The following is a 16026-nucleotide window of genomic DNA, read 5'->3' as shown; positions in this document are numbered from 1 at the left end:
GCCGCACCTGGGCGTTCGTCGGTCCCCGTCCGTCGGTCCGGTGGTGAGCCGCTCGCGCGCCCGCGTCCACGCGCCTCAGCCCGCCTCTCGGCCGCGCCGCGTGGCAGCCCCGCGCCCGCCGCCCTCGCCCCCCGCGCGCCGGCCTCCGCGCTCCACGTGTCCGCGCTGCCCTTCGCCGGCCCGGCGTGGGAGGCGGCTGCGCGCTTCGGCTGCCCGGGGTTTGCCGAGTCGGCACCGACAAATATTTGGTTTCCCTCTTTCCTGGGTTGCTGTAATCTTAAACCGTCGGGAGCCCGAGGCCTATATTTATAGAGAAACGCACGTTCCGGAGGCCGCCGTGGGCACCACTGGGTTGCCTCGGGAAGAATTTTTGTAATTTGGAGGACAGTCCCCGTTTTCATTGTTTTCATTTTTTGCAATTGGGAGCTTCCAGACCAGAACAGCTGAAAATTAACAAACTCCCAGGGAGGGCCATATTGTTTTTGAGAGCCTTTTGTCTGCGGGTGGGCAGTCTCGTCCGAGCCGTCCCCGCACTCCTCTCCGGCCCTCGGAGCCGACTCCAGCTTCTCTGAGCTTCACTGCCACCTGTGGGCCGCGGCTCGGAGCGGAGCCCCCTTTGTCCTGTGTGGCCCCCCCTAAGAAGTCCTCCTGGCGGGGCTCGGGGTGCTGGGGGCTGGGGAGATGAACGCTGCGGCCAGCAGCTACCCCATGGCCTCCCTGTACGTGGGTGACCTGCACTCGGACGTCACCGAGGCCATGCTGTATGAAAAGTTCAGTCCTGCGGGGCCTGTGCTGTCCATCCGGGTCTGCCGCGACATGATCACCCGCCGCTCCCTGGGTTATGCCTACGTCAACTTCCAGCAGCCGGCTGACGGTGAGTGTAAGCGGTGGCCACAAGTCCGTGGGCTCTTTGGGGACCCTAAGATTCCTTCTCCGGGCAGGTCCCCACCCCCGTGGAGAGGGCATCGCGACAGCACGTTGCCACAGAAGCCCTAGTCGGGGACGAGCCATGGGAGTTGAGAACGCGGGATCCTGGGATCAGACGACCAGAGTTTCAGTCTTGCTTCCACAACACTTGCTAACAGGGTGACCTTGGGCTAATGGGTGCTGGTGGGGTTGGAGCCCAAGGAGGCTGTAAAACAGGACCAGAAGGAAGTCGCTGTCATTCCGTATGTGGGCGGTTTGCTCTGTGAGCCTTGCCTGGTCAGTGGCCAGGTGTTCGGGCCCCTCACAGGCCTGCGGAAGGGACAGGATGATTGAAACACAATTACTTAAAAACTTTTACCTAGGCAAAGCTGTTGCCCCCTCCCCTTACTGTACCCTGGGCTAAGAGTCTTTGACTTTGTGCTGGTAAGGGGTTTTTTCCGGTCAGGTAGAAAGTAGGGGAACAGTGTTGTGTGTTGAACTTGAGCAGGCACTTGTGTTAGCCCCACCAGAGAGTGTGTGGTGCTGGGCCAGCTCCCTCCTCTGCGTGTTTGCCACCGGGGCGGAGGAGTTCTTTCTCTGGACAAGCCCTGGGCTGTGGAGCGTGGTCCGCAGGTAGTCTGGGGAAGCGCCTCTTGGAAATCCGCTAGGCTGGTGGGGATTATGGCCTCAACCTGTGCACAGTGCTTTATACTTGACAAAACCCTTTTACTTCATCCCATCTGAAGAAAATAGGACTTCTGAGGGAGAAAAGCAGCTGCAAAAGGTGGGAGGCTAAGCTGGGACTGTGGGTGCAGTGCTCTGCCAGCCCTGACTGGGGCCATAGCCTGGAGCGTGGAGAGGTATGCTGCAGGCCTGGCCCGAGTGAGGCCAGAAGAAACCTAATCAGGGGCTGCACGTGACTCCAGAATAAAAGGGAACAACTGTAGAGACCATTACTGGGAGAAACAAGCCATTCTGTGGCCAAGGATCTCCGGGTCCCTATTTTTGTCACCACTTTGTTCACTGTCCGTGAAGCACAGAGAATGTCACTTGCCCAGGATGCAGCTGAGACCAGAGAATTGGACTTGTTGAGAGACACAAGGCACTGCTCCCGTCAGTTCAGTGTGCTCTGAGTTGTGTCTGGCCACAGGGCACAAAGAAGGTAGCTGAGTGTGGCCTTTTAAGGGGGGAGTAGTGGGCACATTGGCTGTTGTCTGCCTCCTTGACTCTTCTGAGCAAAAGTCCCGTCACTTAGAGATAGTAGCAGAAGCCATTGGTTAGTGTGTCTGCCAACACATACCTCTGCAGGACCTCTCCCTGCTATAAATAAGTGCAGCCAGATTTGTCAGACTAAGCCGAGTTGCCTTGTGCAGCCCTCTCCGGAAATAGACAGGAGCTGTGTTGAAATGGGCTGCTAATTCACGCAACACAGTTAGGGGTCCCAGGCTGTGGATCACAGAGTCCTCACAAGCAAGCCCTTCTTTCTGTCCCGGACTTGCACTGACTTGGATCTGCCGTCCCCACTTTCCCTGATCTCCTCCCCTCTCATGCTGAACCAGCCCACCTGAGGAAAGTGGGAAAGATGGTTGGAAATAGGGCAAAAGAGATACCTTGCTGGCTGACTGGACAGCTGAGCCTGTGGAGGGGCAGAGTTACGGATTGTGTCCCTGTTTTAAGTGAGATGGTGCCTTGAGGCGGGAGAAACACCCTCTACCCCCATCCCTTGATGGAGGAGGAGATTCTGGGAGATGTCGGTGCATAAGTCAGGGGAAGTGGGTGTGGGTCCTTTTTACTACCAGTAAAGAGAAGTGTTCTGCTGACAGGTAAGGGTTATTTTGGTCTCTGGTTCTTTAAATGGTCTCCGTGGTGTATACATGGATTGGGTTGGGAAGCTAAGGAAGCATCCCCAAGCGCTGGGTTGAGAACTTCGTTGGGCACCAGGGCGTTTGAAAGTCCTGGAATTCCGTAGAACGCAGATGAAGACTTCTAGGTAGCCTAGAAACCACTAGGTGCAGGGCCTGCCTCCACTGTCAACTTAGGCAGAAAGGGGTTGCAGTTTCATCCTTCTTGTCCTGATGATACAAAGAACATTTCCATGTGTGGCCATCATTTTGATGATTGAGGCTTTTTTGTCAGAATCGATTTCTGTTCTCAGAAATTGAAAATATAAGAAACTGGGCTGAATTTGGAGATAGCACATTTTCCCCAATCGAATGCTCACAGGTTTTTTTAGTCATTTGTCTCATAGACAGGCTGTAAACTAAGTGACAGCTAGTTGATGATGCTGATGCAATACCTTACTGAAAAATAATCAGAAAGTCTGCCATTAGTTTCTTAGTCAGTAGTTAGCTATACCGTTTAGCCATCCTGAACATAAGTTTGTCCATTTTATAAGAGGGATCATTTCACCTCTTCCACCTCCATCCTGGTGGGCACTAGGCTGCAAAGTCCTTTATAAATGATAAAGCTTAGTCAAATGTGAGGCGTTACTTGATCCTGGTGCTATAAACCCATTTAGATTATCTTGCATATAACCTCCTTACCCCAGAGGGGTTGAGACTTCTGCCACGAAGGAGGACGATTAGCTAGAACTTAGCCTCAGTAGCACTGCAGCCTAGAGGAATCTGATGTCCTTTAATTTTGATAGAGTTGAATTTCATCAGAGTGCTTACCTTGAAAGTTCTGGAGTTATCTGTTCCTGGGATGGTGGCAGGTAACGTTTTATATCCTTGACTGAAATATGTTTCTCTCTTGCAGCTGAGCGGGCCTTGGATACCATGAACTTTGATGTGATTAAGGGAAAGCCAATCCGTATCATGTGGTCTCAGAGGGATCCCTCTTTGAGAAAATCTGGCGTGGGAAATGTCTTCATCAAGAACCTGGACAAATCTATAGATAACAAGGCACTTTATGATACTTTTTCGGCTTTTGGAAACATTCTGTCCTGCAAGGTAAACACTGATTAAATGATTTCAGCAGAATAATTACAGAATCATGAAAACAAATACCAGATGGGGAATTGCTTGGAATTGGGTGACCGGGTATGATAATTTCCAAAATGCTGGAAATGGCTCTGAAGTCTAAAAGTTCACTGCAGCAAACCTCGGTGCCACAGCCCAGCATAAACCAGCAGGCGCTTTCGTGTCTTTGTTTATTCTTCCCTCTGCCTGAAATATCCTTCCTGTTTTCTAGCTTTGGAAGGCATCAAAAGGTTTCTCCTGGGGAGTCGGGGGCTGGAAAGTACCAGAGCAATGCCTCTGGTCTCCAGGAAGCTGTACTTAGTCATGTTAGAAGCATGAATTCACCCTCTTCCTTCTCCACGCACCTGTTTATGTGGAGCATTTTGTACAGCTCGTGTGGTGGTGGTTTACATGTCTGACTCCACACTAGACTGAAATTCTGTTGTGGGCTTGGAAACTGGTTTGTCATTCTGTAGCCCTGTGGTTTTGCACCCAGATCTTAATATATTTTTTTAATGAAGTAAGAAAACATTTGGAATAGAAGGAGCTTAATGGTGGCTACCATTTTTAAATGGAACATTATTGGGTACCTGCTGTAGTCTCCTGCCTTTTGAACATGGATGAGCTAGAGGCCTCTCAGACCCAGGAGCCCACACGGCTCTCGAGTCTCTGCAGCTGGGCAGTGGCGCTGAAGTGGCCCGCCTTGTTTTTGACAGGTGGTGTGTGATGAGAACGGCTCTAAGGGTTATGCCTTTGTCCACTTCGAGACCCAGGAGGCTGCCGACAAGGCTATCGAGAAGATGAATGGCATGCTCCTCAATGACCGCAAAGTGTGAGTGTCCCAGTCCGGAGCAACAGCCGTCGCATGAGCCAGCCGTGGCCCCACCTCGGTATTAACTGGCACACACAAGGCGGCTACTGGTTCTCGGCCCAAGTGTGGCCTGCTCCTACCTCTCCACTCCAGGGCTGGTGAGTCTCCCTGCCCGAGCCATGGCAGCCCTTTTGACTCGCCAAGGTGGGCTTTCTGCCCAAGCCATGGCTGGCCTGCCGCCTCTCCCTTAAAAGCATCCGTCTGTGGGTTTTGTGAGCGTCGGCAACAGGGGCTGGCTGGAAGGCAGCTCTTAAGCCCACTCTGAGCAGGGGTCTTGGCCAGCAGCAGAGTGGAGAGGGCCCTGGACTGACCAGGAGCTGTGTACTAGTCATGTGACCTTGGCCTTCTGTGATTCAGGTCTTTCCGTGGGGTCACTCGCTAGGGGTTGATGCAAATTGTCCCCTCCACGTGGCTAACTTATGACTCAGTGGTCTTCAAATACAAGGCTGGCTCCACAGCAATAATTAATTTGGTTACAATGAAAAGTCTTATCCCATTGCAGAAGACTGTTCGTAATAGACCTTGTTGCTTTGGTGTGGTTATTTCAGAATGGAGAGATGGGGATCTTAGTTAAGCCATGCAGGGAGAGAAGGGACAATAAATCTTGGTTGTGACAAGCAAGAGTCCTTTCTGTCCTTTGTGTTACCGCACAGACCAGGGGATGGCTTGTGTTAGTGATGTGCGTGTGCCCAGTGGTCAGGTCTTCTAAAGGTATCACTGGAAAAAAGCCTAAAGGTTTTTCATGTATGGATACCTTTCCCTGTTAAGTGTAAACAGCACCAAAACAAAGTAAGAAAAGCAAAGGCTACCTCTTAGTTCACTCCGACAGTCTCACTCCTAGGATTAACCACTGTTAACAGTTTGGTTTGTATCCTTCCAGACCTTTTCTATGCATTTACATAGATGCACAGAAATGAACGTTTTAAAAACATGGTCTTCAGGTTTCTTCACGAAGGCAGTGTGATGTGGTAGGAGGAGCCCTGGCCTGAGCCAGGAGCCCTGGGGCTGGTCCTTGTAGGACAGTCCTGCCTCTTTCTCTTTCTGCTGGGGAGTTGGGACGTCTCTGAGCTTGCTCTCTTGGTGGTTGGATGGGAACTCGTGTGTTTTAACCTCTCCTGTCAGCCTTTAACCTGCGTTCCTTCGGGCCCCTGGAAATCGTGTTTTGTTCCTCTGAGTGATCACTGTTTTTCACGGTTTCTTTTTAGGTTTGTGGGCAGATTCAAGTCTCGAAAAGAGCGGGAAGCTGAGCTTGGAGCCAAAGCTAAGGAATTCACCAATGTTTATATCAAAAACTTTGGGGAAGAGGTGGATGATGAGAGTCTGAAAGAGCTATTCAGCCAGTTTGGTAAGTCAGGGTCCTTTGTCCCATGTGTCCCCTTTCACGGTCCACCAGACCTGGAATTCCTCTATTTTTACTTAACAGATGAGCCCACCCAGACCCAGAAGTAAAATGCCTTGTATGACAAAGGCCACAGGGTAGATAGGAATAGACTCCAGGCCTTGGCTCTTGGCTTCATCCTACTTTGTCCCATCCCCAAGGCCATCTCAGCAGCTTGGTCAGAAGTAGAAGGCCAGGCATGGTGCCTCTTTCTTAGAGTCCATCTGGGCTCAGCAGGAGCTTGTTTCAAGTGGGCTCCTAGAGAAGCCTTCTCTCCTTGAGCTGTGATAGAGATGCTGTTACTAATAGTTCTGTCTTTGGTAACAGGTAAGACTCTAAGTGTCAAGGTGATGAGAGATCCCAGTGGGAAATCCAAAGGCTTTGGCTTTGTGAGTTATGAAAAACACGAGGATGCCAATAAGGTGAGAGCACCATGAGGGTCGGGGAGGATTTGTAGGGAGTGGCCCTAGTGTGTGGACAGGGCCTTGCCAGCACATGGTAGAGCTGAGCTGTAATTGTCTGAGTACCTAGTAGTGATGCATGGTCACTGTGCTCTGGAATTGTCTTCCTGAGGGATTTCACATTAACTGTTTTCAAAGCACTTGGCATGTGCCCATCACCTCAGCTGTTCAGCCCTGTAGGTTGAAAGAGTAGGGCAGGCATTTGTTCCCATTCATAGGTGAGGGAACCAAGGGCCCCGAGTTGCTGATCTGATAAAAGAACAGTAGCCGCTTCCGGGAGAACCATTGTGCTAGGCCCTCAACGTGTATCACTCAATACCCTGAAAGAACGTAAGGAATTTAGTGGCAGCCAGATGATCAACCTAGGCTCATGTCTACCGTGCTTGTATTTATACAGCTGTACAGTTTTTTCACTGAATTATCTGGACCAGTGACCCATTTAAATATTAGCCCCATTTTACTGATGAGGAAGTTTGGATTGGCTTAGCTGACTTCAGAGTGAAATTAATTTTTAGCCCTGTAGGGAAGATTTTTTTCTCTCAGAATATTTGGTGGGACTTAACAGACCTCCAGAGCAAGGCCCCTGCCTCTGCATCTTGATTTAAAATCATGTATTTCCTCTTCAGGCCGTGGAGGAGATGAATGGAAAAGAAATCAGTGGGAAAGTCATTTTCGTCGGCCGTGCACAGAAGAAAGTGGAACGGCAGGCCGAGTTAAAGCGAAAATTTGAACAGCTGAAACAGGAGAGAATTAGTCGGTATCAGGTAAGAGGTGGTCGCAGCCCAGCCTACCAGCAGGGGCTGTACCACGAGATGTTGGCAAAAGCATCCTTAGTTTGGCAGGCTTTCTTTTTGGGGACCATGAGTCTCCTCTTCTCATTTCTCTCAAGATCATCAGGTTTAACAGGATGTACCTACCAGATACAGCAGCGGTTCTGGAACAAGGATGAAGATAATTTATTCATTTAGGGACTCTATTCTGGAAGCCTCAGCCTGTTCTTAGTCATGTGCGTTCTGTTTACTTAAATGATACCACTTTGTTTGGAACGGTGTAAGGAGAGCCCTGCTAGGTCAGTGGTCAGCCAGACCAGCTGTGAGAAAGGCTGGGACTGTATCGATGGTCCTGTCAGAGTCTTCAGCAGTAGATTCTCAGCCTTGAGCCTGCATCAGAATCCCCTGCAGGACTTATGAAAACAGATTGCTGGGTCCCACAGCTTCTGATTCATTAGGTGTGGGTTCTGGCCTGAGAATTTACATTTCTGACAAGTACCCAGAGATACTGCTATTGCATGTCTGGAGCCCATATTTGGAGAACCACTGTCTTAGGAAATGTGTGAGGTATAGAAGTGCAATTAACAGATCTTTCTGCTTCAGGGGGTGAACCTCTACATTAAGAACTTGGATGACACCATTGACGATGAAAAGTTAAGGAAAGAGTTTTCTCCTTTTGGATCAATCACCAGTGCTAAGGTATTTTATACTGAGATGTGGGGATTGAAAGCAGAAGTTGTAAACTTGCAGAGGTTTATTGCATTTGCTTCATTGAAGGAATAGGATCTAAATTTTCATTTCTGAGAGTAGCTACCACATTCATCTAGCAAATTCATCCTGGCATTCGGTTACCCATCTGAGTATATGCTCTGGAAAATGACATTTTGTTAGGTTAACATTGCACTGTCTCCCAAGTACTGGGATGTGGAGATGCATCTGACTCAGTGCCTCCCTGCCAGCCCCCCAAGAGCACCTGAATCTTTCCCATTCTTTGCTGCTTTGTGCTGGTGTGGGGACAGATGGTGCCACAGCATGAGCAGGGGAAATCCAGACGGGTTGTCTTTCACTTGTCTTGAGGCCTGTCTCTACAACTCTGCCACACTTATTCCTTGAACGAAGGTGTTTGAGGATTTTGGAGCTGGGGTTGGGAACTTCCATCTGGTGTCCTAAAGAAGGAGAGGGGAGTGGAAAGTTTGTTTTTCCGTGTTTTGCATTGTGCGTCATCTGCTTGATTTTCTTTGATAATGATAGCAACTGAGTTAGCTGGGGGAGTAAGTACAACCCCGCTTGTGAAGATAAGGATGAGAAGGGAATGCTGGTTAGGTGAAGAGTTGTATTGTGTGTCCTTGGTGCTTTGGGTGTGTGGTGGGCACTGATGGCATCGGAAAGTTTTGGGGCATAGCCTGTTGCAGACTCTATACCTGCTCCACAGAGGTGAGGCAGATGTCACAGAGTCCTCCAGGGGATGAGAAAGGAGGTCAGCGGGCCGGTAAAGACTTGGTGACCCTGCCCTGGCCCTTAGCTTGTCACTCACAACCCAGGAGCATTATCAGTGGTCGCAGGGCGTTGGCCAGAAGCCACCCCCAGGAATTACCTCAGTTCCTCACCCCCTCCCTCCTGTCACCCCCGTGACGGGCCTCCAGCAGCACAAGGAATGATAGTCTCTCTTAGCGGACCGGCACAGGAGTCAAGATGGCATTTGCAAGAAGAGAGCAAAAGAACCGTATCTTGAAGTTTCCCGGCACCATGCCCAAGATCAAGGTGTCACATTACTTTCACACACCTTACTGGTCCACCTCGTTGGTAGACAGGTGTTGGGTTGATACACATCTTTACTCCCATGTCCTCCACTTCAGGAGGCTCACCAGGCGGTGAGCTAAGACATGAGTGAAATGTAGAGATTACAGAGTGAGACTAGAATCCAGCTGCTTGTCTCCCGGCTGGTTGTAGTTCTGCTGTGTTTATTCTCATTGAATTAATGGTGGCAGTCATTGATTTTATGACTCCTGCCCACATGTATTTCAAAAGCATGTCCTAACCTTGCTAAGAGCTTACTAAGTTTTGTTCACCAAGGTCTTGGGCAGATGAGTTTTACAAATAAGTTGCTTGATGCTAATGTCCAGATCTCTGTGAGTTCTCAGAGATAGCTATGCTTCTAGGTACGAGGAAACATCTTCGGGTTCCTGGTTCAACCATTAGCCATATCACAGTATTTGGGAACTTGAGTCACGTGGGGATCTAAAAAGGAAAAAGCTTAGTTTCTCCCTTTAGACTTTGTGATTCAGTTGGTGACTCAGTTGGTCTGGGGTCCATTGTGGGACTGGACTGTGAAGCCTTGACCTAGACCTGGTAACTCTTGGAGTGGAACCCAGGTTTTAACACACAGACACCTTTGTGCTAAGTGGCTGGTCTCGTTTTGTAGGTGATGCTGGAGGATGGGAGAAGCAAAGGGTTTGGCTTTGTCTGCTTCTCATCCCCTGAAGAGGCAACCAAAGCAGTCACGGAGATGAACGGACGCATCGTGGGCTCCAAGCCACTGTACGTCGCCCTGGCCCAGAGAAAAGAAGAGAGAAAGGCTCACCTGACCAACCAGTATATGCAGCGGGTGGCCGGGATGAGAGCGCTCCCCGCCAATGCCATCTTAAATCAGTTCCAGCCTGCAGCTGGGGGCTACTTTGTGCCAGCAGTTCCACAGGTGGGTATGCAGTATGCTCATGTCTGCTTGGAACCTGCCTGCTGATAGCTGCTCCTATAGTCCGCAGTGGTTGGGGAGAGGGAGTTTTGGATATTGGATTCTAGAATGTCACAGTAAAGATCCTTCAAATAAAACAAGGAAGGACTTAACTCGTGGTTGTGCACACACAGTGACAGGGGTAAAGTAAGAGTCCCTGTTAACTGGCTGTCCCTCCCCCAAGCTCGAGTAGAGAGCGCCTCTGTCCTGAATAATTAGCCTAGGGCCCGGTAGTGAGATGAGGTGAGATGAGATACTTCTCGAGTGTGGCTTCAGGTCCTTAAATAAAAGGGCTTGGCTGCTCTTTCTTACAGGCTCAGGGAAGACCTCCATATTACACACCTAACCAGTTAGCACAGATGAGGCCTAATCCACGCTGGCAGCAAGGTGGGAGACCTCAAGGTAGGTGGTGGGGAACAGTGATTTGATCGCCCAGGATGTACCTGTCCTGGCCTCCCCTCCCTGCCCCCTCTGAGGCACAGCCTAGGTTCGGCTGTGTCGTTCATCAGTGACGTGCATTTTTTAAAATTTATTTATTTATTTTTATATCTTTATTGGGGTATAATTGCTTTACAGTGGTGTGTTAGTTTCTGCTTTATAACAAAGTGAATCAGTTATACATATACATATATCCCCATATCTCCTCCCTCTTGCGTCTCCCTCCCTCCCCCCGCCTCCCTATCCCACCCCTCTAGGTGGTCACAAACACCGAGCTGATCTCCCTGTGCTATGTGGCTGCTTCCCACTAGCTATCTGTTTTACGTTTGGTAGTGTGTATATGTCCATGCCACTCTCGCTTTGAGTGACGTGCATTTTTTGTCTCTTCACCAGGCTTCCAAGGAATGCCAAGTGCTATACGCCAGTCTGGGCCTCGTCCAGCTCTTCGCCATCTGGCTCCAACTGGTAATGCTCCGGCCTCTCGTGGCCTCCCTACTACCGCTCAGAGAGTCGGTGAGCAAACTGGCCTTGAAGTGTGGCCCGGGGAGGAGGGAGTCAGGACGACTAGGCTCTGCTCAGGGTTGGTCAGTTCGTTGGGCTCACCGTGTTGTCCGGTCCTGGTTCTTTACTCTTAGCTGTGTGCTTAGGTGGGTACTTAAGGAGCAGGGAACCAGTATGAGTTCTGAGTGTTGGTTCCTTTTAATATTCTTTGCCTCATCGGTGACTCACCTGAACAAGGTCAGTTGTAGAAATTTGTTAGCTGAATGACGACAGAGGCAGCCTGTTCTTTGGGTGGGGTTGGGAGATTCAAGGGACTTTTTTGCAGATTATGTCCTGTGTTCCAAGAGGTGGCAAGAGTTGTATGTTTTCTGTTGGCTCTTCCTCGAAAGTAGCGGTAGTGGCCCCATGTGTGATGTGTGCTGTATGAACATGCTTTGGAATTGCTCCTTCCGTGGGACGTGGCCAGTTGGACATCTGCTGCCAACACTGATGTGCATTTGCTGGTCTGTTGTAGGGTCTGAGTGCCCGGACCGCTTGGCTATGGACTTTGGTGGGGCTGGTGCCGCCCAGCAAGGGCTGACTGACAGCTGCCAGTCTGGAGGTGGTATTGGATGCACACAGAATGGGGAAAGATGGGATTTGACGGGTCTTTGCCCAGACCGATGGGCTTTAATTTTACTTGTCCTTTTCCTAAGGTGTTCCCACAGCTGTGCAGAGCCTAGCGCCTCGTGCCGCTGTTGCCGCCGCTGCTCCTCGGGCTGTTGCACCTTACAAATACGCCTCCAGTGTCCGCAGCCCTCACCCCGCCATCCAGCCCCTGCAGGTGAGGTCCATCAAACAGAACCCTAGAAGGGTCCCCCCTGCTTCCACGTGATTCAAAAGCTGCCTTGCTTGGATTCCCTCAACGGGTATTAAATGCCTGCTCTGTGTCAGGGAGCCGTGTCCCGTGTGGTGACCCTGCCCTTGGGAGACTCTCTAGTGGGAGAGAAGGGGCTTGCACGTGTTCTTCTGATAATGGTTGGCTTAGTAATGCCCCCGAGGAGGCAGCTGTGCTTCCTGCTTTCCTCACCGCGTGCGTGGGCTCTCTCAGCTCTTTGAAGCTTCCATTTCACTTTCACATCCAGTGGTCGAATTGATCCTTAGCTGCTCTCCAGGTGACTGGGTGGCAAAGAACATCTTAGATGAAAGGTTCATCTTCAGAGGTATTAGGCTGGGTGGAGGAATTGGACCTGGATCTCAGGTTCTCTAAGCTGGAGCTGCTATCTCTAGAGTTGTGCCTCTCAGGCAGGCCAAGCAGCGAGCTTGTGGCAGAACTCTGTAGTTTGCTTGGAGGAGCTGTGCTGGGCCTTGCTTCCTCCTGCTCTGTGCTCTGAGTTGGAAATTTCCCAGAACTTGGCACTATGAGAAATATTTTTGCCTATAAGACCCTACTTTTAGCACTGTGACTGGTATTGACGGTCCTCAGCATTTAATACAATAAAAACATGCGGTTCATGGGCTTCCCTGGTGGCGCAGTGGTTGAGAGTCCGCCTGCCGATGCAGGGGACACGGGTTCGTGCCCCGGTCCGGGAAGATCCCACATGCCGCGGAGCAGCTGGGCCCGTGAGCCATGGCCGCTGAGCCTGCGCATCCGGAGCCTGTGCCCCGCGGTGGGAGAGACCACAACAGTGAGAGGCCCGCGTACTGCCAAAAAAACAAAACAAACATGCGGTTCAGTGAAAGTGATACAGGATGTAATTATAAGCATTTTCCTATTCATGTCCTTTGACCCAGTCTCTACTGGGAATTCACCCTAAAGGAAAACTAACTTTCAGGAAAGGGCTACACATACAAATGTTCATGGTATCTTACTTATTAACAAGGCTTCAATGTCTTGGGCAGCCTTGGGTAAATTATGATCGTTGTAGCCTTGAGTAAAGTAAAATCATTTGGTAAATGACTGTGTAGCATTGTAGGTTTTTCTTAGTCATTTCCCTTCTCCGAATAGCACGTGGCATTTTAACTGTGGTTGGTTGTGTTTTTTGCTCACACCACTCTGTTCCTCTCCCTGAATCCCCAAGACTGCAGTCAGTTCCCTGACAGCAAAGACAACTACCTCCTTCTCCTCTTTAACTCAGTAGACCCGAGTGGTTGTGCACATGACCACTGTCCCTGTACTTACCCGGGTGCTAATCCGCCGCCTCTCCTGGTTCCCAGGCACCCCAGCCTGCGGTCCACGTGCAGGGGCAGGAGCCGCTGACCGCCTCCATGCTGGCTGCAGCACCCCCGCAGGAACAGAAACAGATGCTGGGTGAGTGACCCACGTGCTTGCAGAAGAGGGGGCCAGAGCTGCTACTGACCTGGACACCAGCGTCCCTTCTCTACTGGGATGCCACTGGGTTTTTCACAGAATACCTTCCCACAGGTGAACGTTTGTTCCCGCTCATCCAGACGATGCACTCAAACCTGGCTGGGAAGATTACGGGGATGCTGCTGGAGATTGACAACTCGGAGCTGCTGCACATGCTGGAGTCCCCCGAGTCTCTCCGCTCCAAGGTGAGCAGGTTCCCAGACCCCCGCGGCTTCCGCTCACTCGGCTCAGGAGGACAGGGGGTGGCCTTGGACACCCAGGGGTGGCAGAGAGAAGGGTCTGCTGCCCCTGTGACCTCCTCGTGCCTCGCCTGTGACCTGAGGGCTGCTGGCGCGTGGGTATCTGGGAAAGCGGTCAGCACCAGGAGAGGCCACCGCTGGGCCTGGGCGCCAGGGAGGGGCGGAGGGGCTCTCCTCAGGTGTCACTGACCACCTGGAGCTTCTCACAGGTGGATGAAGCTGTGGCGGTCCTACAGGCTCATCATGCCAAGAAAGAAGCTGCCCAGAAGGTGGGCGCTGTTGCTGCTGCTACCTCTTAGACAAGGACAAACCGTATGTTTGGCTCTTTATTTTCTGCAATGGTTATGACTCTTGAACCATCTCCCTGAAAGATTAGGGGCAATGTATATGTAGAGTCATGTTTCTATCCCTTAACCTGATAACTTGGGCAGGCTGTCACCTGGGTTTTTTCTGTCACCTGGATGAGTTAATATGCAACAAAGAGAGTCCTGGTGGTAAATTAGAAGACACAAACAACAGTTTTCTCCATAAAGAGCACCTGGTTAGATCTTTCTCAAGAATCACCTTGTCTGTCTCGAATAATGGTGGATATATGAGGCATTGTCGTAAACCGATCCCACAGCCTCATTTTGGCTTGAGGTTGTGAGGTCAGTTGTGTGGCATCCACAGTTTAGCTCTGGAAACACAGCGGGCAGAGGCCTTGGTGTCAGAGTGAGAGAGACAGACACACCTGGCTACAGTTACAAGGTGTGTTCCCATCGACTTCTGCATTTGGGGGCCAGGGCCTCTGTCTGCAGGGACTTGGGGCAGTGAAGCTTAACTAGGACCTCTGACGAGGACTGGTGGTTGCCTCCAGATGGGGAAAAGAGAGGACCAAATGAACATGGGCAGAGGCAAGGGAAAAGAGCACATGGTAAGGGCCAGAGCTCGTGTGTTGGTAGGGTTTGACTTGGCATAGTCATAGCCCCTTGTCAAGGGCCTGAGCCCTGTCATTTTGAGTTTAAGCAAGGATGGCCAGGAAGGGTCAAGGTTGGGGCTTTACATACAAGTACCCTCGAAGGCACTGGTTCTTAACCAGGGGTGCCTTCTCAGAGGACATTTGCCAATATCTGGAAACATTTTTGGTTGTCACAACTGGGAATATTACTGGTATCTAGTTGGGAAGAGGCCAGGGATGCAGCTAAACGTCCTGCAATACACAGGACAGCCCCCACAGAAGAATTATCTGGGCCAAAATGTCAGTGGGCACCAAGGCTGAGACCCTGCTCTACAGTACTTACATCAGAGATTTCCGTGCATCTCTGAGGTTTTTTTGATTTTGTATTCATAGTGTCGGTGCTTTTCTTTTCAGGATTCAAAAGCCAAATAAACCCTCATGGAATTCAGCTCAAGGTTTGAAGACGTCCTAGCTTGTCCTATGGACCTCAACACCAAGAACCACAAATTGCAAATTTAATAGGTCATTTTGTATCAAAAGGTCAATTATGAAGCACCTAGAATTTTTCAATTAAAAGAATATATTCTCTGGGTTCTGATATGGCCCAAACAGTGTTAACTTTTTTTTTTCTATTGTGAGTTTGATTTTTTTCTCCCCAGAAACTGGTTTTATTTGATGTACCCAAGTTTTAAGTTTCTCAATAAAGAAAAAATCTCCATAAAACTGCCTCTGTTTTTCTCTGACCACAGTTTTCTGTATAAATTCCAGTTTTCACTGCAAGTAATTTTTGGATGTAAATAGGGTCAAGTGAAGTTCTGTATATCTTGCCATCCTTTCCTGATGGTTGTAAGATTATTTTGGATTAGCAAGGTGTGCAGAACTGTCCCATTGTGTTCTACTGTGGGAGGACCTTTATAGTGGGAACAGAAGTCTAGTACAGCCACAGCAGACCTTGGGTCTGGCACAGGAAAATCGGGTAAAGGGTGGCATTGGCGTGCTTTCCAAGGACACGTGGTGAGACACGCAGAACCTATCTTGCCTCTCCCTTCTTGGACTGTGTTGCTCGGGGTTTGCCAGTCCCCTCTTATCTCCTACTGTCAGTTTATCCTGCAGGCAGGTCCACTTGCTCAGATTCTGCAGCTGGCAGTAGGAAAAGTTTCCAGAGATCCAAGTGGCTGGAGGCCTAAATGTTCTGTGGTTCCTTCAGTCCTTGAAGCGACCTTAACCTGGTCAGGGTCAACTACTCTACTTGCCCTCCCTGTCCTGCAGCAACACTTTTTCTTCCCTTCTTGAAACTTAGCAGGCTGTCCTTCCTCAGGGTCTTACCCAGGTGGTCCCTTTCCCTGCAATGTTCCCTGGTTTGTGCCTCTTGGTAGGTTCCCCCTTTTTCTCAAGGTATGCTTTCACCTTAACCGATGTAAAGGCCCAGTCTAATGTAGGTTCCCCTGTTTTCTAGTGTCCGCAGTTAATGCGAGTGTGTGTGT

At 50.2% G+C, this 16026-nt stretch overlaps 1 protein-coding gene and 1 non-coding gene across 5 annotated transcripts; both read left to right on the top strand.

The window, feature by feature from the left end:
* Positions 1-550: 550 nt before the first annotated feature.
* On the top strand, positions 551-15268 carry PABPC4 (poly(A) binding protein cytoplasmic 4). 4 transcript variants are annotated; one of them, XM_065886866.1, is made up of 16 exons: positions 551-874; positions 3664-3857; positions 4583-4698; positions 5943-6082; positions 6443-6537; positions 7203-7340; positions 7950-8045; positions 9769-10041; positions 10392-10479; positions 10909-10980; positions 11531-11617; positions 11712-11839; positions 13213-13306; positions 13421-13551; positions 13815-13917; positions 14957-15268. In XM_065886866.1, the coding sequence occupies exons 1-15, from the start codon at positions 682-684 to the stop codon at positions 13902-13904; spliced, it is 1935 nt and encodes a 644-aa protein (XP_065742938.1). In that variant the 5' UTR covers positions 551-681; the 3' UTR covers positions 13905-13917; positions 14957-15268. The 4 variants fall into 4 exon arrangements, with proteins under 4 accessions (XP_065742938.1, XP_065742927.1, XP_065742948.1 ...); XM_065886855.1 differs by having other exon boundaries at positions 682-874; positions 10392-10464; positions 10909-11028; positions 13815-13874; XM_065886876.1 differs by lacking the exons at positions 11531-11617; positions 14957-15268 and adding exons at positions 10773-10775; positions 11064-11069 and having other exon boundaries at positions 682-874; positions 10909-11028; positions 11724-11839; positions 13815-13904.
* Positions 8316-8450, top strand: LOC136141008 (small nucleolar RNA SNORA55). Its single transcript, XR_010657694.1, has one exon. It is a non-coding gene; the product is annotated as a small nucleolar RNA SNORA55 (small nucleolar RNA).
* Positions 15269-16026: the final 758 nt, after the last annotated feature.

This window comes from Phocoena phocoena, chromosome 1 (genome assembly GCF_963924675.1).
Source record: "Phocoena phocoena chromosome 1, mPhoPho1.1, whole genome shotgun sequence".
Taxonomy (NCBI): domain Eukaryota; kingdom Metazoa; phylum Chordata; class Mammalia; order Artiodactyla; family Phocoenidae; genus Phocoena; species Phocoena phocoena.
This window is presented reverse-complemented; position numbering and strand designations above follow the sequence as displayed.

Bases quoted from the DNA above. Each gene is read 5' to 3' on its own strand.
- PABPC4 (XM_065886855.1), top strand. From the start codon at position 682: ATGAACGCTGCGGCCAGCAGCTACCCCATGGCCTCCCTGTACGTGGGT. The intron at 6,538-7,202 runs GTGAGAGCACCA...TTTCCTCTTCAG, and splicing joins AACACGAGGATGCCAATAAG to GCCGTGGAGGAGATGAATGG. The intron at 7,341-7,949 runs GTAAGAGGTGGT...TTTCTGCTTCAG, and splicing joins AGAGAATTAGTCGGTATCAG to GGGGTGAACCTCTACATTAA.